Genomic DNA, 24,874 nt, shown 5'->3' on the forward strand with positions numbered 1-24,874 from the left:
CTGCCCGCAGCCTGGACGGCAGGTCCCGGAGAGCGCAGGACTCCCGGAGAGCGCATGACGTGCAGGTGTACGGCCTTCCCCACGGCAGCCGCCTTCAACCTTTTCTTCCCCACGGAGGAACCTGTCACCTCCGTGGGGACCACCAAGTACACAATACTGGCCTTAAGTTACAGATGTCCCAGCGCACCATGTCACTCCCATCTCTTCTCCCTTCAGAGGCCACCAAAACTCCCAGACTTCCTTCCTAAGGGAAGGATCTCCGTGAATAGTTTAAATATAAACTCTAGGTGGCCTTTGGAAAACACGTAATTCTTAAAATTAGGTTTTCCTTCCAGTTACATTTTCTTCCTCACCTCGGCAATACATTTTCCTTTTCTTGAGCACACGTAAACGAAACAAAAGGGATGCCTGAACACAGCTACACACACAGAGAAGCTGGCCGGGTTTGAAACACGACACAGGTAAGTTACAGGTCAATTACATCTCCATAAAACTGAGAAAGGAAAAAAAAAATGGCACACGAGCCTAGCAACAAGCGACCACACGGCATGTTAATAATTAAAAGTTGATTAGACACATTACTCTTGTTTTTCATTAAAGTCACCTGCTTTCCTCCTGCTGCATTATCTTCTACTTCTTACTCTATCGGTAGCAAATTCTGGTCTCAAGCCTTCCTGCATACACCTGGCTCACCTCTACATACTTCCTTCTGCTAAAAAAAATCCTAACTTCTCTAATTAGACAGTTTGCCCTTTCTCTGTAACTTCGGTGGCTGCGAATTCAGAAGCTACTGTTCTACTAAGTTGTGAATTAAGTTCTGAATCGGGAAGTGTTAAGGTCTAGCAAAAGATTACCTGTTTTGAAGCCTCAACCACAGAAGGGAGAGGTAACTGTGATGTAGAGCCAGTGTTTCGGGGATACCCGGAGAGAAGTCCCCTGAAAATGTTACGGATCCCATTCCTGGCATCTGCAGATGTTTTCTGGACTAAGCTGTTTTCCAGAAAACCAGTGGTAACGGAACCGGCTTCTCTAAGGAAATTTCCCAAGGGCCTACAAGAGTGTCTAACTGCTCCCCGAAAAATCCTGAACTATCACACTGGGAATGGAGGATGGCGAACGAATGGGTGACGCGCGGCGACAGGCAGCACGGTGACCGTGTTACCCGACAGGAACACAATTAACCACCCTCGGTCACGGCTCCACACGTGGGAAAGAATACAGAGAACGTGTGTCCCGATCTGTGTTCTTCCGTTTGCAAATACCGCCGTCACCTGCTTGCCTGTATTTTAGGACCTACGACCTGGAGATGTTTTCCTTCCCCAGCAAGCGGAGCGGAGGGACCGAGCGGCGCAGCTCGCACTTCCGGCGTGCCTCCCACGCAACTTCCGGAGGGTGTAGGGCTCGCTTCCGGTCACTCGGCTTCCTGCTGCGGGAAGTCTTCACCGCTTTTGCTGTCGTTGCTGTCGTCTTCGTTCGAGTAATTTCCCGAATCTTGACTGGTTTGGGAATTGTATTTTTTGTGATCTTCACCGATTTGCTCAGTTTCTTCTACTGTGGTGATAATGTTTGTATTTTCGATTATGAAACACCTTTCAGTTTGCTCTTCAGAAGTGAAAAGGAGGAGGTTCCGGAGTGGCGGCTCAGAGAAATACTGATTTAAAGAAGGGGAGGAATGGAAACAGGTTGTTTAAAAGAGTTAACAGTTTCCTACTAATAACCTAGCTTCCGTCTCCTACATCCAGTACCAAGAAAAGCTGTCTTTTGGCGTGCATATGAAAAAAAAGTCAGCGAAGAGCCTATCGACCCCAGTCTAAGGTTTAGAACACGGCCACTTGTGAGGTCACGTACATCTGAGCACTGTTAGGGTCAGGGGCCTGGTGAGCGCGGGAGAGAACGGACCGGGGGGGGGGGGCATGCTCTGGGATTGTGGCGAGGGTGTCTGGAAATTTTACCCCGTAAGGGCGCTCGCCCAGGTTCTCTTCAGTGATCGGCTGGAGCTCACAGAGTGAACATGTGCAGACGGATTGTGGCTGATCAACAATTCGCCTCCACGTCTCTGGAGCTGCAAAGCCGGAGCCCCGAACGACACGCTCGAGGCAGGCAGCCTGAAGCCCACCTAGATGAACCCACCATCCCCAGGCCAGGTCCTTGCGCTTGGGCCTTGATCATCGAGTGCTTTCATTAATTAAATCGGCTCCCCTCACATGTGTGCCAAACAGGAACCTGCGAGGTATCGCGAGAGGAGGCTCATTCTCCTTACTTCCCTGTCTGTGATGTCATCTACAGAATACGCTTTGTGCAACTCACGACAATGTGGTAGGCTTTTGGTGACTACCAAGCCTTTCTTTTTTTTTTTTTTTTAATTTGAAATTTATTGTCAAATTGGTTTCCATACAACACCCGGTGCTCTTCCCAACAGGTGCCCTCCTCAATGCCCATCACCCACCCTCCCCTCCCTCCCACCCCCCATCAACCCTCAGTTCGTTCTCAGTTTTTAAGAGTCTCTTATGTTTTGCCAAGCCTTTCAATGGTAAAACAAATGCCACAGGGGCCGAACTGCTAGAATAATAGGAGATGACGGACACATGTTACCAGTCCACGTTATGTGATGTTAAATGGCTGTTTCTAAAGCCAATTTACTGAAAGCTGAAGAAAACAGCCCAGTCTGTATTAGTTTCTGTGTAACAAGAAAAAAGTATGGATTCTGTTGAAACGAAACGTACTTCCCGTTCATTTTAAGAAAAATCCACCTGGCGACACAGAAGAGTAACATACCTCATCTATAGTGGAAGGAGGTTTACTTGATGGGAAGAACACATAACGGACACATCGCAGGAATAGTTTCAGAACGTAAGTGACGACCGGGATGGACAATAAGGCAGCACAAATCCCAGCTATGAGCCATGTTTTGGAAGTACTTCCTAAAACAGAAATAGGTGATGTTTAGCCTCAACGTAAGTTTTGACACGCAAACACGTTAATAGTGCTGATACTGTGTGCGCATAACACGTAGCCACGTGAAAGGAAACATAAAACGTACGCAACCATACGCCCTTAGAAATATTTCTGGTAACACTGAGCATACAGCAGCTGTGGGCAACCCATTTCCGTTTAAAGATGGTGGCCTGGCCAGTGAAGTAAGAGAGGCTTAGTGAAGGAGGCCACCGTTGACATGTGGCTCCCAACGTGCCAAGTATTCTCTAGCATTTCTGCAACACACAGCTGGCCTAATTAAAACCATTCTGTGACGAGTAAGTACCTACAGGTCAACACTAGGAACTGGAAAATACAACATGGGACTTCACCATTCCCTCATAACAAAATTCACAATTGAGCTACTTAAGCGATTTCCGCGTGATAATCGTATTAAGAATGATGTAAAAAAAAAAAAAGTCAAAAATAGTTTTATTAAATGCTAAAGAGTAACTGGTAAGAGCAATTAATTATGTGGGTACTGGAAGAAATTTAACACATTCAAAAACACTGAATTGTGCATTAAAAATATTTTCTAGGGGTGCCTGGGTGGCTCAGTCGATTGAGCGTCCGGCTTCCGCTCAGGTCGTGACCTCATGGTTTGTGGGTTCAAGCCCTGCGTCGGGCTCTGTGCTGTCAGCTCACAGCCTGGAGCCTGCTTTGGTTTCTGTGTCTCCCTGTCTCTCTGCCCCTCACCTGCTTGTGCTCTGTCTCTCTCGCAAAAATAAAACATTAAAAAGAAAAAAGAAAAGAAAAATATTTTCTAAAACCGAAAGACTTAACTTCAAGGTCTACTTTTGATTCATGTAGTTCATGAAGAAAATATCCTCTTTATACTTTTAAAGTAGTCAAAAAGGAAATATTTTACAATCTCAGTGAATTGAATTATTTTAAAAGTTTATTTATTTGAGAGACAGCGAGCGAGCTGGGGAGAGGCAGAGAAACAGCGAGAGAGAGAGAATCCCAAGCAGGCTCTACACTGTCAGCACAGAGCCCGATGTGGGGCTTGGATTCATGAACCGTGAGATCATGACCTGAGCCAAAATCAAGAGATGTTCAACTGACTGAACCACCTAGGCGCCCCAGTCTAGTTACATTAACAAAAAAAAAAAAAAAAGAAAAAAGAAAAAAAGTTTATTTATTTTGATGAAAGAGAGAGAGCAAGCAGGGGAGGTACAGGGAAAGGGAGAGAGAGAAAATCCCAAGCAGGCTCCATGCCATCAGCACAGAGCCTGATGCAGGGCTCAAACTCCCAAACCGTGAGATCATTGACCTGAGCTGAAATCAAGAGTCGGATGCTTAACTGACTGAGCCACCCAGGCGCCCCAAGTCTAGTTACATTTTTAAAAAAGATACAACGAGGGCACGTGGGTGGCTCAGTTGGTTAAGCGTCCGACTTCGGCTCAGGCCACGATCTCACGGTTCATGGGTTCGAGCCCCGCGTTGGGCTCTGTGCTGACAGCTCACAGCCTGGAGCCTAAGATTCTGAGTCTGCCCTGCTCTCTGCCCCTCCCCCCACCCACACTCGGTCTTCTCTCTCTCTCTCTCTCTCAAAACTAAACATTAAAACAATTTTTTTAAAGATATAATGAAAGATTCTGACCTGGTATTGTTTTCTCGCACACAGGATCACTAAAAACGCTGCTTTTATTCCACCTTTCATTCTCAGTGAGTGCTCTGGCTTTGACACAATACACAGTCAGTGGTTTCAAGTTAGGAAAAGTAAAGTCAGTTCTTTTCTCTAGAGTTTTTCTCTATAAAAAATATAAGGAGATCATTGATAAAATTTAGTTACCGTAGGAAATCAGATAGGGAATGTCACTTTCCTGAATTCTCTAAATATCTAGGACTGGCCCCTCCTAACCACTTAGTTGGAGTGCATTTAAGAAATATAAATTTGTTTTGGATGACACATCAGAACCAAACCAAAGTTAAAAATGCTGCTTCCAAAAAAAAGAGTAAGATAGAGTCCTAAGACAACTCTAATTTATAAGGAGCCGTTGATTTGGATTAATTGCCATTGTACTGCCTCTGCTCAGGAGTGGGGGGTTCTGGCCTTAAACTGCCTGTATTAAGGTATCACGTATAGCTATGTGGCCTTTGGCGAAGTTATTTCATTTCTCCCTGCCCTATTTCCAGATCTGTAAAACGAAGACAATTATTGCACCTCCCTGTAGTAGTCGGGTATGGCCACCATAATATTGTGTAACAACATCACGAAACAAGGACAACGAAGTAACGTGCAGTGTTACATAATAACACTAAACGTCCTGTGGCTGAAAACACATTTATTCCCCCCCCCTCGCCCCCCAACATCTTCTGACTGGCTGGGGAGCCCTCATGGAGGCGGTGGGTCAGGTTTAAGTCTCCTCCACGAGTCCCTCATCCTCCTTGGACCAGAAACCAGGTGGAGCATTGTTCCCTCCTGGCAAACGAGAGAAGTCTGAGTGCCAAGCCAAACTATGCTCACATCACACCCAGCCACGTTCCACTGTCGAAAGCTCCGCATCAATCAGGGAAGGAATAGGGGACAGACACTCCATCCCAAGTGTCTGCTGAACGATTTCACCAATCAGATCGCCTGGCAGGGTTGTTCTGTGGAAGAATGACTGAGACAGTTGACGTAAATTACTTACCACAGTACCTGCTGCTTAATAAGCTTTCAATAAATAGGAGTTGCTATCGTGAGTGTAGTAACTGCCGTACTGGCCAGACAGGACAAGATGGCCAGTGAAATTATTTAATCTCTACTATCTGTCAAGTCATGTGCTAGGTATTTTCGTATGTTGCCTCGTGTTAAAAGATTTTTAGGGGCGCCCGGGTGGCTCAGTCGGTTAAGCGTCTGGCTTCAGCTCAGGTCATGATCTCACAGTCTGTGGGTTCGAGTCCCGTGTCGGGCTCTGTGCTGACAGCTCAGAGTCTGGAGCCTGCTTCCGATTCTGTGTCTCCCTCTCTCTCTGCCCCTCCCCCAGTCGTGCTCTGTCTCTCTCTGTCTCAAAAATAAATAAGAACATTAAAATAAAAGATTAAAAAATTTTTTAAATAAGGGGTACCTGGATGGCTCAGTAGGTTGGGCATCTGACTTCGGCTCACGTCATGATCTCAACAGTTCATGGGTTTGAGCCCCACATCAGGCTCTGTGCTGACAGCTCAGAGCCTAGAGCCTGCTTCGGATTCTGTCTCCCTGTCTCTCTCTCTGCCCCTCCTCCACTCCTGCTCTGTCTCTCTGTCTCTCAAGAATGAATAAACGTTAAAAAAAAATTTAAAAAAAATTTTTTTAAGTAATCTCTATACCCAACATGGGGCTCAAACCACAATCCAAGATCAAAAGTCACAAGTTCCACCGACTGAGCTGGCCAGGTACCCCTCAGATGTTGCCTCATTTTAAACCTTATAAACATAAACATCCTTTCAAAAAAAAATGTAGTTACTATGACTACCACCACTTTACAAAAGAGGAAACAAAATCTCAGAGAGGTAAAGCACCTTGCATAAGGTTACACAATTTGGTGGCTTGAGACACATATTTAGGTTTTCCTGATGTAGGGATAACTGAGAACTGACTGTAATTCTCAGTGTCCTAAATTATGCTTTGGTTACAGTGTGTTCAGATAGTTGAAAGCAGCCAAGTCACTGGAATCTTCTTAGATTTCCAACTAAAAATGAAGTCAAGTTACAGAATTCACCCCACTCGACTGCCTAAGATTTTTAAAGGTTGAGTCCTTGATTGTAATTCCACAGGGAAAAGAGATCTAGAAATAATGTGTATTATGTGATGTTGTATATTATCTTTGCCCATGGTTTTTGAATTTTAGTATTTGAACCCATGTTTCTTAACCTTTTTTTTCAGGAGTCCCCCAGCTCAGGAGCCTTTTTAGACGACTGTTTTCTAATCTTTCCCTTGCCACGAAATTGATTTTGTTGAGTGAAATTGAACTCTGGAGGCATGGTTTCCTCCTGGAGGGCCACAAACCGTTGTACCATCTAAGATTCTTCACCTCCTCGGAGGTACCCTGCCTCCGAGGGATATCTGGCAACATCTAAAGGTTTTTTTGGTTGTCCTGACTGGGAGGGATGATCCTGGCATCCATAATGTGTAAGACAACTCTGACCACAAAGAATGATCCAATCCAAAGGTCAACAGCATTGAGCAACCCTGGTTTAGATAAATACCCAGGAATCATTTTAAAAACACAAATTCCTGAGTTCTACCTCTGGAGATTCTGATTTGAGTAGTAAAAGGGCTCAGGGATCTGAGTGTTAAAAACAAACGGGCCCAGACGCAGATGATCCATAACTAGCACGCAAAACATGGAAAGATGCTAACATTATTAGAGTTTACAAATTTTGCCAAAATTTTAACTTCAAACTTTGTTTACCCAAATCACATTTACAGCCCTACATTACAAACTTGCAGCACATAGTTTGTTGTTGTTGTTGTGTGTGTGTGTGTGTGTGTGTGTGTGTGTGTTTTACCTCAGCATTTGAAGTATTTTCCCAAAATACAACTTCATAAATTAGTGAGTAATGCTGGTTCACAGACTTGTTTTCAGACTCTTCTGGAGCGCCAATAAAGACCCGCAGGGAAACCTCATTCGTGGGTTTCATGTTAATGGTTGGAGGAACGAGGACACCTAGGAAAAAAATGTACAGACACGATGCTCAACTTGGGACTTAGGAAAACAGCGTTAAGAATTTGCATCAAATCAGAGAAACACATTCCGGAGGAAAAGCTACTGGCTTACTTTTTTGTAACTGAGCATCAAATCTTTTTTCTTTAGACCAAACAGATGTGGTATTTCCATCAGATGCTTGAACACGGATAAGGTAAATTCCTTTCTGGAAAGTATTTTGAGGAATGGCACACTGGGTAGTTTTGACATTTTCACAGCCTGGCATTTGTTTCCATTTACCTGAGTTGTTCCCAGGAATCTTTTTAAAATAGGCACTTTTAAGACAAAAAAAAAAAAAAATTTTTTATTACAAACATAATCATTCCATAAGTATTTATGAAACACCTATAATATGCTAGACACTCTGTTAGGGACTAAGGTTACAGAGGTAAACAGTCCCCACCCTCAGTGTCTTGCAATACGGTGTCAGAGACGTCCATACGACGCAGAGAACCGAAGACCTTGTTCCAGAATGTGATAAAGCACGGGTGTGCCGGGGCTGACCAGTGCTAGCACACAAAAACAGCTGCTGAATAGTCAGCAATGCTGCGAACCCATTATTAAAAGCCATTATTAAAAATCAAATTGCAGGGCCCCTGGGTGGCTCAGTGGGTTGAGCGTCCGACTTCAGCTCAGGTCATGATCTCCCGGTTTTTGAGAGTTCGAGCCCCAAATCGGGCTCATTGCTGTCACCCTGTCAGTGCAGAGCCTGCTTCGGGTCTTCTGTCCCCCTCTCTCTACTCCTCCCCCACATGCACTTTCCCAAAAAGTAAATAAGATATTAAAAAAAAAATCATCAAATTGTATAAGCTTACAAAGAGTTTGCATTAAAAATAAAAATACTCCAAACTCTTCTCTTTTTTCATTTTGTCTTTTTTTTTTTAATTTGTAGCTGGTGGGTCAGAAGCACAATCTGGCTCGAAAGTCCTCTGTCCTAATTATTTGACTATATTTTATTATCTGTGCTCAAAGCTATTCACGCCTATCGTATCTATGTGGTGACATACTATGTAATGGAGTTTTGCTGTGCGTTTCTTCCCAACGCCACGTTCGGTGACATCGTGTTGGAAGCTTGAAAGTGAACACAGTAAAAAGAAAAAAAAAAAGTGACCACAGTGGGAGCATTTACATCATGAAAACTTGGCAAACATTAAAAATAAGGCTTTTTCTTCTTCTGGAAAACCAGCTGTGAAACATCCACCCACACGCCAATGGCTGCCTGTTATAATGGGAGATGTACACCACAGGGTGATAAGAGCAAGTCTAAACAGAACGTGGGCACCTAACTGGGCCTGGGGAGGTCAAGTAAATTGCTCAGAAACCAACGGCTCGAAGCATCCCAGTTCAGGCTTGGAACTACAATAGCCTCCTAACTGGTACTCCTGTCTTTGGGGTTTCAGTGGTTCACTGCATCACATACAATGCAGCAACCTTCACCCTCCTTGAATATGGACCTCATGTTACCTATCCCTCAGTGTAAAATTCTGAACAGCACCCAAATGCCTAGAGGGCAGTCTGAGGCTAAGCTTATCTTACTCCATCCTACCTATTCAACTTTCTCTCCCACTTCTCTCCCATGACCAAAGGTTCAACTGTTCTCAACGCGGGTCTTCTCCCACATGGTAGGCAAAATTCCAAGATGGCCCCCAAGATTCTCACCCTTGGTGCACATGTCCTATATATTCCCTCCCCTTGAGTGTGGGCAGAATCCATGAACTCTTGAGTAGGTTACATTATATGGCAAAGATACAGGGATTTGCAAATGAAATTAAGGTCCCAAATCAGCAGACTCTTCGTTAACTGAATGACACTAAGCTTGAGGGACCTGCCTCATCAAACAAGCCCCCGAAAAGAGGTCTAGAGATCTGAGATTCTCTCTCCTGATGGCCTCCAAGGAGTAGGTCACCACAAGTCCTATAGCTTTGAGAAATGAATTCTGTCAACAACCACATGAGTGTAGGAGAGGAAGCCAAGGTCCTCTATGAGGGCTGTATGAAACCACAGCCCCAGATGACACCTTGACTGCTGCCTTGGGACCCCTTGAGCAGAGGGACCATGTAAGCCAGGCCTGGTCCCCTGACCCGAAGTCAGTGGGAGGTAACAGCCCTCTTTACACTGCTAAATTTGTGGTAATTTGTTACAGAGCAATAGAAAACTGTACCTCCCCCTTACCTTGACCTAATTTTATCTATCTATCTATCTATCTATCTATCTATCTATCTATCATTTTTAAAGTTTACTTATTTAGAGAGGAGGGAGGGGCAGAGAGAATCCCAAGCAGGCTGTGCACTGTCAGCGCAGAGCCCAATGCGGGGCTCGAACTCACAAACTGTGAGGCCATGACCTGAGCCAAAATCAAGAGTCGGATGCTTAACCGACTGAGCCACCCAGGCGTGCTGACCTAGTTCTAAATCTCTTCGCAGCCCGAGTTTCCCGTGTGGTGTAGCTCTGCCTAATGTGCCCCGTCTCGTCCAGTTTAAAACGTGATTCATCAATCCAGGCCTTGTTCACATCTCCTCCCCTTCCACGCGGCTCCTTTGGCCTCTCCAGCCCCACTCCCACATTCGCATTTTCGATTTCTGTCACCTTTTAATTTGTACACCACTCCTCAGCCCCAAAGCACACCTTGCTATGCAACCTCAGCTACCCGCTTTGGATTTCAGGAACCACGGGCCGTATTCGGCTGCCCCTTTACAGTCCCTTCCAGGCTCTGTACAGTGGGCCAAGTACCCAAAAGATAATTCGAGACGGGCCACCGGAAACCTCCATCCCTCTCTCGTCTGTGGCCCTATCATTCAGCATCCTGCTAGGAGGGAAGTGAACACAAAAGACTACTGCACGGTTTCCTGGTCCGTCTGAGGGTTCGTGGGCATGCATGGAGGCACGGGGGCGCATTTCTATTCCACGACCAACACTGAAGGACAGAGAAAGTCCAGCAGAGTCAGTATCCACTTCCCTTCGCCCTGTTTGCTTCTCGCTTCTCTCCTGGCTCTTTCTTTCTTTGCGTCTGGTCCCTCTATCCCTCTGCTCTAAACAGAGCTTTCTTTCCCATCCCTTTCCTCCCCTACGGCCCCCTTCTCCTTCCACCTGATTTGCCTCTTTATCCCCTACAACCTCCCGGTCAATGTGAACCGCATCTCAACCCACTTCTGCGGCGCCTAGACGTCATCCAGTGTCGGCGAGAGCACAGTTCTCCCGGCTCTCTCCATTTCCCACTGAAGTCATCACTAAAAACCCCGGTCAAAACTAATGAAGTCGTCAAGAAAATGGGAAGGCTGACTTGAGCAAGGCAGAGTGGCTGGGCTGAGATCATTTCAAGGACTCCCGGAAAAAGCGAGTTCTGAAGAACAGGTCAGGGTCACGTGTCAAGTATTGCAGAATGGGGAAATGACACACACAACGAGACACATACTTAGGAAAAAGAAAAAGAGCCAGTGGGCACTCGAGATATCATGAGAGTGTGCCCATCTTACAACAAATGAGGAAAGTGAGGCCAAAAGAGTAAGGGATTAGCTCAGTGTCATCCAGTCCGTTACCGGCAGAGCAGGAACCGGTATTAAACATCCCGTTTCCAATATAGGATAACGCGTCTCCATCAGTCAGCATGTGTGCCCGGAACAGTGGGGGGGGCTGAAGTGGAACGAAAGGAACCATAACGAACTGTGCAAAATAAACTGTGCAAAAGGAAACTAATGGACTAGGACTTACTGGAGCCACTGAGCTTGAAAAGTCATGTTTTCAGATGCGTAATCCCACTTAAGAACATAGATGTCATTTACAGCATCGATTCGAACGTTTTCTGGCGGAGGCAGCTTATTTTCAACTAGAAGACAAAGATGACACAGAAAAGCATGCATTTTTACTTTAGGGAGATAACGTATGGTAAGAATTCTTAGCGGCACGGCAAAGAAAATAAAAGGCTTACATTTTATCACGAGGTAACGGCTAAGTGAGTTCTGGTATATGTTCACACAATGCAGTAGGGTGCAGCCACTTAAAAGAATGTGATAGATCTGTATGTGCTCACGCACAAAGAGATCCGCAGTGCATTAGGTTAAACGGGGAAGTGGAAAGACAGATCTAGCAGGATCCAATTTTTTTATTCTGAAAGCCAAAACCAAGAAACTGTAGGTCCGTGCGTATGCTTACACGCGCCCTGACCAAGGCAGGAAAGAATATGTACAAAATGAGAGCAGTGCTCGTCACTTAGAAACGGAACCAGGGGTAAGGAGGCAGGAGAGGAAAACTTTAAACCCTTCTGTGTTGTTTGATTTTGAAAACAAAGCATATAAAACTTTGATCAGGGGTGCCTGGGTGGCGCAGTCGGTTAAGCGTCCGACTTCAGCCAGGTCACGATCTCGCGGTCTGCGAGTTCGAGCCCCGCGTCGGGCTCTGGGCTGATGGCTCGGAGCCTGGAGCCTGCTTCCGATTCTGTGTCTCCCTCTCTCTCTGCCCCTCCCCCGCTCACTCTCTGTCTCTCTCTGTCCCAAAAATAAATAAACGTTGAAAAAAAAAAATTAAACAAAAAAAAAAACTTTGATCAAAATAACAAACAAATCTAAGCTCCTAACCCCAGGCCTTCATTACTGGCAAGATGTCATTGACGAAATATGTCAGCATGCTTTCACATTTGAACATTTCACTTATAAAGGTATACTTTTTGGAAAACTAACTGCTCCCCTGGCAGCTACTTTGTGGATTCTGAGCGAATAAAAATCAGTTTTTGTCATTAGAAATTATTTAGACTTTTAGGCAGAATTTTCATTCCTCTGGACTTGAGACAAAAAAAAAAAAAAAAATCCCAAACGCTGTGACATTTTCCCCCCTTATGTAATGGCGGTGATAATGTTTTTGTTTTAACATCTATTAAACATCATATAACCTCCAGCAACCCAAGGGGGAAAAATGCCACAATTAAGATTGCCCATCCGGACATACAGCTACTGAATCTAAAGCATAACTTCCTCCTTACCTGTGGTCTTTATACAATACACTGGACTATAGGCACCGATTTTTCTCGGCAAAAGTCTTGCTTTAACTTTTAAACAGTAAGTCGTCTCTGGTGAGAGTTTATAAATTTTGTCTCTGGGATAAACAGTTTTAGTCTTTATCTATAATAAAACAAATAGAATTCTGCTGTTAAAAAGTACACAGTCAAAATCTGGAACAGATTCATGTCCTTTTGCCCTTCTGCTGAACAAAGGTAAAAGTCATGCTCACTTCGGCACTTGAAGAGTTTTTCCAGATCTCTAAGCTGTATGTAAAACTCGAACTATCCAGGGCCCACATGACACCACCTTTTGCTCCAGGTGGGGAGATGTTTATTTTTATTGCCTTATCTTCGGCTTCTAAATGTACTTTTGGAGGACCAATTTGAGCTGTAAAAAGACCAACGTATTTATTATAACAATTTCATTAACACAAGGTCAAAACATTCAGTTGGCAAATGATTCTAAGTGCTTCATATGTGCCTGGCATAGTCAAACAGAGAAAGTCCCTCGCAGAGCCTACATTTCAGTGGGGCATATGGCAAAAAACAAAACCAACCAACAAACAAAAAAGACAATCGAAAAAAACAAAAAAACGCCCAAACACCCAAATAAACGAATACATACAATGTGGTGTGCTATACGGAAAAATGAAGTGACATAAAGGGATAGAGGACGGTGGCAAGGGCTGTTTTAGGTAAATTAGTCCGGAAAAGCCTCTCTGAGACAGGTGCTCAGAGGCATAAGTCACTTAAGGGCGGCAGCCATGCACATTACGTAGGGAAAAGGTATTCCTGCCCGAGGGTGCTCCAAGTGCAGAGCCTCCGAGGTGGGAATGTGCTCCCCCTTTGCAAGAGATGATGAAGAGGCTTGAATGGCTGAATGGTTGAAAAGGAGATCAGAGGAGTAGCTGGGAGCCAGATGACAAAGGAAGAACTCCGTAGTAGTTCCTAGTTCATGTAGTTAAATCAGTGACATGTAGTTAATCAGTGTCGGGGTGAGATCGGAGGAGAGCCATGCTGCCGTGATTTACATTGTGGAAAGATCATCCTAGTTGGGCCTTTTTCAAGAGCATACAGATGGGCTCGAAAGCCAGATTAGCAGCGGATGAGCGTAGAAAGAGAAGAGGCGAGGACCGAGCCCCGTGAGCCGCGGGGCACTGAAAGGTCAGGGGGGCCGGAACAAAGTGGCAAAGGAGGGATCCGATGCGCAGGAGTGCTGGGAGGGAGCAGGGCCCTGGAGATCTAGAAGAGGGCTGGGGACTCACTCGGCGTTGACGTCACCAGGGTACTGGAGGAGAGTGGTTTTGTGTAGTGATGAGGGACGGAATTGATGTAGAAGGCTGCAGGTTGAGCGGCAGGCAGAGAAGTGCAGAGAGGGATACAGATCATTCTTGGGAGTTTTTTTTGTTTTAATATTTATCTGGTTTTGAGAGAGAGAGAGAGAGAGAGAGAGAGAGAGAGAGAGAGAATGTGAGCAAGCAGGGGAAGGGCAGAAAGAGAGGGAGGCACAGAATCGGAAGCAGGCTCCAGGCTCCGAGCTGTCAGCACAGAGCCCGAACCCACGAACCGCGAGATCACGACCTGAGCCGAAGTCGGACGCTTAACCGATGAGTCACCTAGGTGGCCCGCTTTTTTTTTTTTTTTTTTTTTTTTTAATGGGAGACTTCACATCGTGCAAATGAACAGGCTTACGAAGTGAGCTGTTGCAGTGAGATTTGATGAAGAATATACTGTCATGCAGCTGGCGACTTCTTACCTTTTTCAAATGGGGCGAATGCGTCAACGTTATGCCATGGAGAAGTCTCGTTTCCTCTTTCTGCTCTTACACGCAATTTGACTTTTTCGTAAACATTTAGCTTGAGCGAAGAAAAGTTGCATTTGGTGCTGGTAACAGATTGACACCCAGGCAATTTTAGCCAAGTATCATTTCTGGGTCTTTAAAATAAAAAGGCAAATAAATGCATAAGAAAATATATAAATACAAGTGTTAAACACAGTCTCTGTTTCCTGACATTATAAAGCTGGTCTAAGTAGTTATTTTTTCTATTTGAGGTCCTGTTAACGTTTTCCTCTGCAACTCCGCACTTTTTCAATACATATATACCAAGTTATTATTTATAAAATGGAATAATTCTGACAGTTAATGTTTTTGAGAGAGAGAGAAAGAGAGAGAAAGAGAGAGAGAAAGAGAGAGAGAGAAAGAGAGCACGTGCACAAGTGCAAGAGAGAATCCCAAGCAGGCTCCATTGCCAGCACGGAGCCCAGTGTGGGGCTCAATCCCATGACTGTGGGGTTAAGACCCGACCCAAAATCAAGAGCTGGATACCTAACTGACGGAGCCACCCAGGAACCCCGTGACAGAGTTAATTTTTTACTGCAGTTCTATAATTTTGTGATGGTTTGTATTAGGAAGGATTTCAAAAAAGCAGAGAAAGAAATAACATGTAAGGTAACAGCGAACTTTGTTAAGAATAGTTGTGTGACTTCTGGCCAACTGCTATTTCTGGATCTTTTCCTTATCGAAAATTTGGTAACTGGATTTGATGATTCCCTTCTTTTTAAAAAAATTTTTTTTAAAAAATGTTTATTTTTATTTTTGAGAGACAGACTGCAAGGAGGGGAGGAGAAGAGAGAGAGGGAGACACAGAATCCAAAGCAGGCTCCAAGCTCCGAGCTGTCAGCACGGAGCCCGATGCGGGGCTTGAACCCACGAACTGTGAGATCATGACCTGAGCCGAAGTTGGATGCTCAACCGACTGAGCCACCCAGGCGCCCCGATGACGCCCTTCTAAACTTGTCCTACGAACAGATTTACCAGACCAAAGAAAGACCTCAGAATCAGCATGGTTTGGAAACTTCCCCTGCCCTCATCAAGACCAAACCGTCCCTTTGGCTCGCTGATTGCAGTAATTCTGCTGCATCACTAGAGACAAAGAACTTAAAATGTTAACAAAAATTAACAAATTCTTTGAAGTGGATTTAGTCCACTCCAAAGTAGAACTGATCAATATTGGATTCTTCAAAAAACAGGAAGAAATCAAGTTGGCAAGGAGGACCTAAAAGGGAAAGGGTCACGTTGCCACATGTCACTTTGCCTGACCTACCGAGGAGGCTGACGGGAAGGTGAGAGGAAACTTGCCAGGTTTCGAAATTTTTTGCCTATGTGAAGCCCTGTCTACCTTCAACCAGGCAGAGGAACTATCTGGTGAGAAGGCATTTTTGTCAAGATGAATTCATGGCTCCAGCCTAAGCTGCTCCTCGGAGGGGAGGGGGACGAGGAGGGAAGGAGAATATTGTAGATTTCATTTTAAAAATGCTTTAACGGGGCGCCTGGGTGGCTCAGTCGGTTAAGCATCCGACTTCGGCTCAGGTCACGATCTCGTGGTCCGTGAGTTCGAGCCCCGCGTCGGGCTCTGTGCTAACAGCTCAGAGCCTGGAGCCTGTTTCCGATTCTGTGTCTCCCTCTCTCTCTGACCCTCCCCCGTTCATGCTGTCTCTCCCTGTCTCAAAAATAAATAAACGTTAAAAAAAAAAAATTTTTTTTTAAAAAATGCTTTAAGGGGCACCTGGGTGGCTCAGGTGGTTGAGCAATTGACTCTTGAGTTCAGCTCAGATCACGATCCCAGGGTTGTGGGATTGAGCCCTGCGTCAGGCTCCACGCTCAGCTCACTTGGGTGCGCGCTCTCTCTCTCTCTTTCAAATAAATAAATAAATAAATAGATAAATAAATAAATAAAGGAAATACATGGAAATAAAAATGCTTTAAGACAACAGACTCCAGGGGTGATCTAGCCACATAAGTTCTTTGAGGACCCCAATACAAATCTATCTCATTTTTCAAAAAAGAAACCTTTGAAAAATCTGCCAAAAACATACACTGGCATGTGGAAGCTTCATTCCTGGCCGGTTTCCCTTTTTTATTTTACTCATCTGAGCTGTGAGGGTAGAGCTGGCATTTAATGATACCATTCCTGAGACACTTCTCCACACCAGAATCTATTTTTTATGTTGAGAGAGAAAGAGTGGGGGTGGGGCAGAGAGAGAGAGACAGAGACAGAGACAGAGAACCCTAGGCAGGCTCCCCACTCAGAATGGAGCCCGACGCAGGGCTAGATCCCACAACCCTGGGATCATGATGTGAGCTGGAATCAAGTTGGATGCTCAACTGACTGATCCAGCCGGGCATCCCCAGAATCTATTTTTAAAAATCCAGAAACTCTTAATATAAACAGAAAACCTTATAAAAATTTTGTGGGTTTTTTTGTTTTGTTTGGTTTTAATATTTGAGAGAGAGAGAGAGAGAGAGAGAGAGAGAGAGAGAGAGAGAGCATGAGCAGGGGAGGAACAAAGAGAGAGGGAGACACAGAATCCAGAGCAGGTGCCAGGCTCTGAGCTGTCAGCACAGAGCCCCATGGGGGGCTTGAACTTAACGAGCAGTGTGATCATGACCTGAGCCAAAGTCGGACGCTTAACCAACTGAGCCACCCAGGGGCCCCGACCTTATAACACTTCTAAAACCAAGTCTTGACATGGTTCTAACCCACTCTCACTCTTTACCTCTTTCCTGTTCCAGGAGATGCACTTACATCCTTGATTCCAATGCTTCTGTAGACGGGGGAGCTAATGCAGAGGTAGCTGCTTTTATGTTACTTAAAGAAAAAACAAGCCCCGAACTCAACTTTATCATAAAAGTATTTAGATCGGAACAAAATAGAATTTGAAACTGATGATGTAACCAACACAAAAGTCATTTCATAAAACCAGTGTCATAACATAATCACCTGCCACCTTTGTCTTTCCTATTCACGGATATATTCTAAGCGCCCACAGGAGGATTCGGCACAGGAGGCACTCGGTGTTTACTGAATGAAAGAATCAATACTAAACACTACGTACATCATAATGAACTGTAGATATAGATCACAAACACTGATGTCTTAGCATGTGTTCTACAGACGCCGGAATCCTAACAGCTTTTTTATGCGGCATCTATCACCAGTGCCTATGTCCTATGTTCTGAGAAACACTACGTTAAAAAATATTTGTTTGCTGCTGCGATTAACTAAACTTCCACTGATCATTTACTCCACGTCAGTGCTCTGGGCACCTTCCATACAACTGTTCTATATACTTCTAACAGCCTTCAGAGTTAGACACCTTATTACAGGGGTGCCCCATCTCAGCGTGCGTGGGGTGGTGCTGGTTGTAGTTTGTTGTTCTCGCTTATCTAAAATGAACTGCCCCTTCTAACTCCGAAAAGTGTCTTGGTTTGGATGATAAACATATATGGTCATATTAGTTTTTATTATCACAACGTAACAGGCAAGAAAACCGGGACAGAATAGGTAGCACGGGACGGCTCTAAACCCAAGCAGCCTGGCCCAAGTCCTCACGACACTACACCATCGCCACACTGTCTCCTTAAACTGGTGGTCTGGCATATTTTTACAAGGCAATTATTTATAAAGCTAGTAGAACAGGGTAGAATAAGAACACTGTGAAATAATGCATTCGATGCTAAAGTCAGAAAGGGTAGGGGCGCCTGGGTGGCGCAGTCGGTTAAGTGTCCGACTTCAGCCAGGTCACGATCTCGCGGTCCGTGAGTTCGAGCCCCGCGTCAGGCTCTGGGCTGATGGCTCAGAGCCTGGAGCCTGTTTCCGATTCTGTGTCTCCCTCTCTCTCTGCCCCTCCCCCGTTCATGCTCTGTCTCTCTCTGTCCCAAAACTAAATAAACGTTGAAAAAAAAAATAAAAAAAATAAAAAATAAAAAATAAAGTCAGAAAGGGTAAAAGGCTATTATGGGCTGGAGAATTCAGGATAAGCAACAGGATGCGGAGGAACAACAGTACAAGAGCGCTGTCTATGACTATTCTTTATTAAAAGGGTAGCTTTAATTAAGAGTATCTAGGGGCGCCTGGGTGGCTCAGTCGGTTGAGCGTCCGACTTCGGCTCAGGTCACGATCTCGCGGCTCGTGAGTTCGAGCCCCGCGTCGGGCTCTGGGCTGATGGCTCGGAGCCTGGAGCCTGCTTTGGATTCTGTGTCTCCTTCTCTCTCCGCCCCTTCCCTGCTCATGCTCTGTCTCTGTCTCTCAAAAATGAATAAACGTTAAAAAAAAATTAAAAAAAAAAAAGAGTATCCGAAATGACCTTTGTTATACTGAAAGCAGTTGTTTCATGAGAAAGTTCTCAATGAGAGCAAAGAACAAAAGTGACAAAACTCCAAGTTCAACTTAAAGAGTTTCTAGAGATAAATTCTTAAATAATTAATTCCAAGAAAAACCATGTATGTACGTATACAAGTTCGTGTGTGTACACGCACACACACATATATCTATGTACACATGCACAAGTACACACATGCTAATTACTAAAGCTGTGGGATTAATCTCACAGTTCTATTAACAACCAACTGGAGGGGGCGCCTGGGTGGCTCAGTCGGTTAAGCGTCCAACTTCAGCTCAGGTCATGATCTCACGGTTCGTGAGTTCGAGCCCTGTGTCGGGCTGTCTACTGTCCGCACAGAAGCCCCCTTCGGATCCTCTGCCCCCTCTCTCTGCCCCTCCCCTGCTCATTCTCTCTCTCTCTCTCTCTCTCAAAATAAATAAATAAACCTAAAAAAACAAACAAAACTCCAAAGAACAATCAATGGGAGGAGGGTGCCGGGGCTGTGGCTGAAGTGGGAGCGTCCTGGTTCTGGAGGTCCTGCACCCCGTTTCTTCACCGCCCAATTACCGGCCATTCTTTCTTGGACACAGATCACCCCGGACAGGGATCACTTAACACCCAGGACACCCAAAGCAAAGTCCTGTGCTTCCTGAGCTGTGTTCCTTCTGTAATCCTTTCTTCTGCAACTCCCCACCTGCCCAATTATCTTGGCAGCTATTACGTAGGAAATCAGCACCAGGGAGGAGACAGAAACTCCAGAAACAGGGTCTGTGGAAATGCGAGGTCCTGTATCTAAAATGAAAACATTGTGCCTAATGGAGATAGTAAAGCCTGACCGGCAGGGCGCGGGTGGCCTATTCCAAGACCATGGATAGACCTTTTGGGGCCCTCTCCCATGTCCTCAAGACACGTTCAAGTTCCGACCCTAATTTATACTCAAAGGAGGCGGAGCATCTAGAAGAGAAAAGCGTGGTCTACAGGAGCTGTCTGCGGTCCTTATGCCCCAGACCTCTTTTGCTGAAACACCCAAAGATGAATTTGTAGAAACGAAGGCATAAATATCACACAGACATAAAATTCCTCTAGAAGATGGAAAAGCCAATGGTTTCCCAACCCTGAGAAGTAAATGACAGGGTTACAATGGTTTGAAATTATTCAGGTGGTTCTTGCAAACCAATCAGTAGAGTCACATACACTTGATAATCTGCTGAGAAAGTCACGTTCCCGCCAGCTGGATCGCTCCCATCCCACCTCAGGGTGAAGGTATCATCAATGATGTGGACCTCTACATTTTCAGGAGATTTTAGATTTGTTCCCCCTATAAATAAAGGCAACAGAAAAGAACACAGTTACATATACACCGTGCATACTCTTTAAAACGTGAGTCTTCCTTTCACATCACTGATCAAAGGGTGAATGCATTCAAATATAATAAAGCATGTACAAAAATCTAAAACAAAAACCCAATGAGTGCTCGCGGCCCAGGGAGGCTGCTAATTATATCTCTGCATTTGAGAAAGCTGGAGACAGGCTGAGATTTTTTTAATCTGCAAAAAGTTAGCCTTATATGGCAAATGCATCTCAGTAAAGCTGGAGAAAAGAAACAAAGGGAAATTGTCTTTTATTTGAAAAAATGTCTCTTTGCCCAAAAAATGTGAAAATGTAATTCAAAAGGATATATGCACTCCTATGTTTACTGCGGCTTTACCTACAATAGCCAAGTTATGGGAGCAGCCCAAGTGTCTGTCAGTAGCTGAACAGAAAAAGAAGATGTGGTGTGTAGGTATAATGGAATATTATTCAGCTGTAGTACAGAATGAAATCTTACCATTTGCAACAACATGGAGAGAGCCAGAGAATATAATGCTAAGCGAAGTAAGTCAGGCAGAGAAATACAAACACTGTATGATCTCATTAATATGTGCAAGTTTAAAATTTTTTTTAAATGTTTTTATTTATTTTTGAGACAGAGAGAGACAGAGCATGAGCAGGGGAGGGGCAGAGAGAGAGGGAGACACAGAATCGCAAGCAGGCTTCCAGGCTCTGAGCCATCAGCACAGAGCCCGACGTGGGGTTTGAACTCACAGACTGTGAGATCATGACCTGAGCTGAAGTCGGATGCTTAACCGACTGAGCCACCCAGGCGCCCCTTCTTTTAATATGTGCAATTTAAGAAACAAAATGAGCAAAGGAAAAAAGAGACAAACCACGAAACAGATTAACTGTACAGAACAACTAATGGTTAACAGAGGGAGGGTAGGTGGGGGATGGGTGAACTAGGAGATGGGGATTAATGCCTTCATCATGATGACAAAAATAAATAAATAAATACAAACTAATTAATTAAAAAAAAAAAAAGACCTTGGGGCGCCTGGGTGGCTCAGTCGGTTGAGCGTCCGACTTCAGCTCAGATCACGGTCTCGTGGTTTGTGAGTTCAAGTCCCTTCCCTCTGTCCCTCTCTCTCTGTCCCTCCCCTACTTGTGCTCTCTCGAAAAGAAATTAAACATTAAAAAAAAAAGACCTACCAGCAAAAAGATTACAACTTGCTGAAATCTCAGATTACAGTTGGCATTTTTTAGCACTAAAAGTATTCTTTAGTTAAGGTTAAAAAAAAAAGAAAAAATAGTCTGTATAAACATTTTCTTTGATCTTAGAAGCAATGAGAGGATACAGGGTTCCACTGTGTAACAGCCTCAGTTTGGTTTCACATTCTATGTTCACGTTTCATATATTCTCATAGAGAATGAGACAGGTGTGATTCAAAGTCAACAGCTACTGACAGAAACCAAATATTCACATGACAAAATCGAGACATAGAGGTATGAATGTTGATCATGTCAGCCGAGCCCTACAGGAACTTGCAAAGGTGTTCATTAACAAGCCTGAACCCTTCTGTTTTTGTTTTTGTTTTTTAAGAATTTTTTTTTAATGTTTTATTTATTATTGAGAGAGTATGCGCTGAGGAAGGGCAGAGAGAGAGGGACACACAGAATCTGAAGCAGGCGCCAGGCTCCGAGCTGTCAGCACAGCCCAATGCAGGGCTCGAACTCGTGAACTGCGAGATCATGACCTAAGCCGAAGTCGGATGTTTACCCGACTGAGCCACCCAGGCGCCCCTCTTCTGTTTAGTTTTAAGGACTTCTATCTAGAGATCTGCTTTATTTCTTATGCTTTGAGTACAAATCTTCCCCCAGTTGGATTTCCTGTCTTCTTATTTTTCCCTTTTGGCCCCTCCAACCTGAATTTTTCTTCCTCTCACACTCCAGACCCAGCTCACGGAAGCTCAAATACTGAAGCTCAAATACTGCGGCCCATACTAACCTTGCTCTCAAGGTTAGTATCTTGAGTATCTTGAGTATCTTGCTGTAGCAGGAATCCATTTGCTTAATTTCACACTAAAGTAGATACTCAATACAGTACCTGACATCTAGCAGGACCTCAAAACTCATTGAAAGAAGATGTTACAAACAAACAAACTAAAAAACAAAACTCAATTGCTTCTTTGTGTCACGCACATATCTGCCATCAGATTACAAATTCCTTAAGGGCAGGGTCTATATAGCTTCATACTTAACCTGCATTTCTCAGTAGCCTAATGCTGAGTTCACAGGAATTTCTTCAACATCACAAAGGACTGATCTTTCGTTAAGACTGGCTTTAAAATGTATTCCTACCGTATTTCTAGCCTTTACTTCTGCCTCAAGGCAAGCAATTATCTCCTTGCAGACTTTCGACCATAGGAGTCCACATGTAGAACTTTCTTTATTGGGACTGCTTCCTCTATTTTCCAGCTGGAGATATTATGGTATGCAGTCAAAAGGGGAGGCATCTTAGAAAACATCTGAAAATGTTTTTTTTTTTAATTTGGGGAGCTCCTTATTGAGTCTCCCCTCCCTCAATTTTCTTTTTTACATTCATTTTCTCTGTGACTTCATCACTGAGACTACTTTTCCTTATTGCACTCCTCTAAACTTTATTCCCATCCCGTTTGTTGTAACTCTCTGGATTCTATGCAGCCAAAGGGCAGGGATTGGGTTTATGGGAATCAATAAAAGATCCGAAAGCATTTATAGTCTCCAGTTTAGACCAGTCTAATGCCAGCAATTCTGAGCCTTGAGACAAGAGGACATTGATGGGGTAGAACCAGGGATTTCCTCTGGGATGCAGTCCTTCTACTGCTGAAGGAGAGAGACCCTGAAGTTAGGGGCATCTTGGCATTTGGGAGACCACCAAATAATTGACTGAAAAATGCAAAAGGACTTGGAAATAGTCATTAAGTAGCATCTTCGATTTCAGATTTTGTCCTATTACTGTCAGCAATATCCTTTTGACAACAAGTCTATTTCACCTTTGTACCGTGTACAATTTACACAATTGGTTGCTTCCAGCTTTTCACATGCCTACTGATGGTCAGAAATGATTTACTATCTACTTAAGTCTGACATAAATCCAAACACATACATCCTCCCATATTAAATTTCCTCCCACATGTTGGATAATTTTCTGAAGCTAGGGTCCAGAATTGCATTTACTAGGTTTAAAAAGCATGAATATTTTTATGACTTTGAAAGAGAGCAACATTAAGATCTCAATAACTGTTTACTGAATTGAGACACGGTTTCAGGAGCAGCAGCATAGCTCGCGGCTAAAGCCCTGGTTATTTTTTAAGGCTCTAGTCAAGCTGCCGGATTTTTCAAAGAGACACAAAGGCGACAGGAAGGCTCTGAACACCCCGCACCGCGAGGGTGGGAACCCGGGGAGGGATGGCGGGGAGGGCGTCCCCTGCCGGGGGACGGGGGCGCTGGCTCCCAAGCAAGCGGCGTGGAAGGATCCTCGAACACTATTTCCTCTTGATTTTCGATTTGAGCGCTGTGACCACGGACGAGCAGAGGTCTCCCAGACATCAGCCCCTTCCACCGGCCTCCAAGGGCGGAGGCTTCCAACGCCCCTACCGCCCAGCCTGATGCCCACCCCCCACCCCGGACCCCTCGTCTCTCACCTGCGGCTGCGGGCAAAGTCCACGGCGCTCCAGCAACCAGCATCAGGGTCGTCGCGCCCAGGAGGGAGAACATCCTCCGCTGGCCGCCGCCGGCCGGGCCAGTCACATCCTCGGTCACCTCGGGCAGAACCCCACCACGCAAGGCAACCCTAGGCGCAAAAGCGGCTTCTCGCTCCGCCCCTCGCCCCGCCCACTGCACAGTCACCTCCTGTCCGCGACCGCCTCCCACCCCTGACCCCGCTCTCGCCCCGCCTCTCCTCGCCCGCCCCCGACGCGCGCTCGCCCCGTCCCCCCGCGCACGCCCCGCCCTCTGCGCGGGCTCCCCCTCCTACGAATCTGGGGCGCTGGTGGACTCCGGCGAGGAGGGAGGTGGGCCGGGCGCTCGCTTCTCGAGTGGCGGTGGGCAGTATGCTGTGCTCCTCACTCCTCCTTTTTCCCGCCAGTGACCGCCCATGGCGGCTCACCCTCTCATTCCGGAAAGACCACGCCCAACTGGAGGCCTTGACCCTCGCAAGAATGCGGCGCGCGCTTGCACTGGCCTTAGGGCCCAGGAGTTATCCAGCCTCTTGTCCTCTAATTGCGGCGGGAGGCCTTGGAAATGCCGCGTAGGGCGGCTTGGGGGTTCAGGGAGGCAGGAATGAGGAAGCTGCTGAGCGGGCCAGGCCGTTTCCGTGCAGAGCGCTGTGAACGAAGGGCAAGAGTGTCCATAGGTAAACCAAGATGTTTCGAGCACTCGTTTTCGGGGCGACCTGGCCGAGGGGCCCCCGAGACCCTGAGAGAGAGTCCTGACGGCCTCCGGGCTTGGGGCGGTCTCCAAGACAGCGGTCTCTAAGCATTTTTGATCGATCGGTTTCCCTTAGCTGTAAACACTATGGGTCCACCATTTAAATGGTTATTTAAATGCTTTAATAACAGATTATGTACATTATTGAAATATGCAAAACGAAAAATATAAAGGATGAGAGATGAAATAAGCAAAGCTAGCTGTTAATTACAACTAAAGGATATTATCAATTATGTGATAAAATGAATATTTGTAGAGAACAATGCACTTGGTATTTGCCTTGTAAACA

General features: G+C 45.2%; 1 protein-coding gene across 3 annotated transcripts; it reads right to left on the reverse strand.

Moving 5' to 3' along the window:
- Window positions 1–318: 318 nt before the first annotated feature.
- On the reverse strand, window positions 319–24,270 carry IFNAR1 (interferon alpha and beta receptor subunit 1). 3 transcript variants are annotated; one of them, XM_045036672.1, is made up of 12 exons: window positions 24,134–24,270; window positions 23,802–23,950; window positions 19,996–20,119; window positions 14,393–14,571; window positions 12,867–13,024; window positions 12,619–12,757; window positions 11,355–11,469; window positions 7,722–7,921; window positions 7,450–7,607; window positions 4,577–4,727; window positions 2,776–2,921; window positions 319–1,651 (listed from the first exon to the last, which is right to left on the reverse strand). In XM_045036672.1, the coding sequence occupies exons 1-12, from the start codon at window positions 24,253–24,255 to the stop codon at window positions 1,412–1,414; spliced, it is 1,881 nt and encodes a 626-aa protein (XP_044892607.1). In that variant the 5' UTR covers window positions 24,256–24,270; the 3' UTR covers window positions 319–1,411. The 3 variants fall into 3 exon arrangements, with proteins under 3 accessions (XP_044892607.1, XP_023094563.2, XP_044892608.1); XM_023238795.2 differs by having other exon boundaries at window positions 7,719–7,921; XM_045036673.1 differs by lacking the exons at window positions 12,619–12,757; window positions 12,867–13,024; window positions 24,134–24,270 and having other exon boundaries at window positions 7,719–7,921.
- Between the last annotated feature and the right edge of the window lie 604 nt (window positions 24,271–24,874).

Source organism: Felis catus, chromosome C2, assembly GCF_018350175.1.
Source record: "Felis catus isolate Fca126 chromosome C2, F.catus_Fca126_mat1.0, whole genome shotgun sequence".
In the NCBI taxonomy this organism is placed as follows: domain Eukaryota; kingdom Metazoa; phylum Chordata; class Mammalia; order Carnivora; family Felidae; genus Felis; species Felis catus.

What these genes read in the sequence shown, in the direction of transcription:
- IFNAR1 (XM_023238795.2), bottom strand. Translation starts at nt 24,255, where the DNA reads ATGGGCGGTCACTGGCGGGAAAAAGGAGGAGTGAGGAGCACAGCATAC. An exon ending in ATTCGCCCCATTTGAAAAAG is followed by an intron (nt 13,025 to 14,392) that starts GTAAGAAGTCGC and finishes GTCTTTTTACAG; the next exon opens with CTCAAATTGGTCCTCCAAAA. An exon ending in AAAATACTTCAAATGCTGAG is followed by an intron (nt 4,728 to 7,449) that starts GTAAAACACACA and finishes TATTTTTTATAG; the next exon opens with AGAAAAACTCTAGAGAAAAG.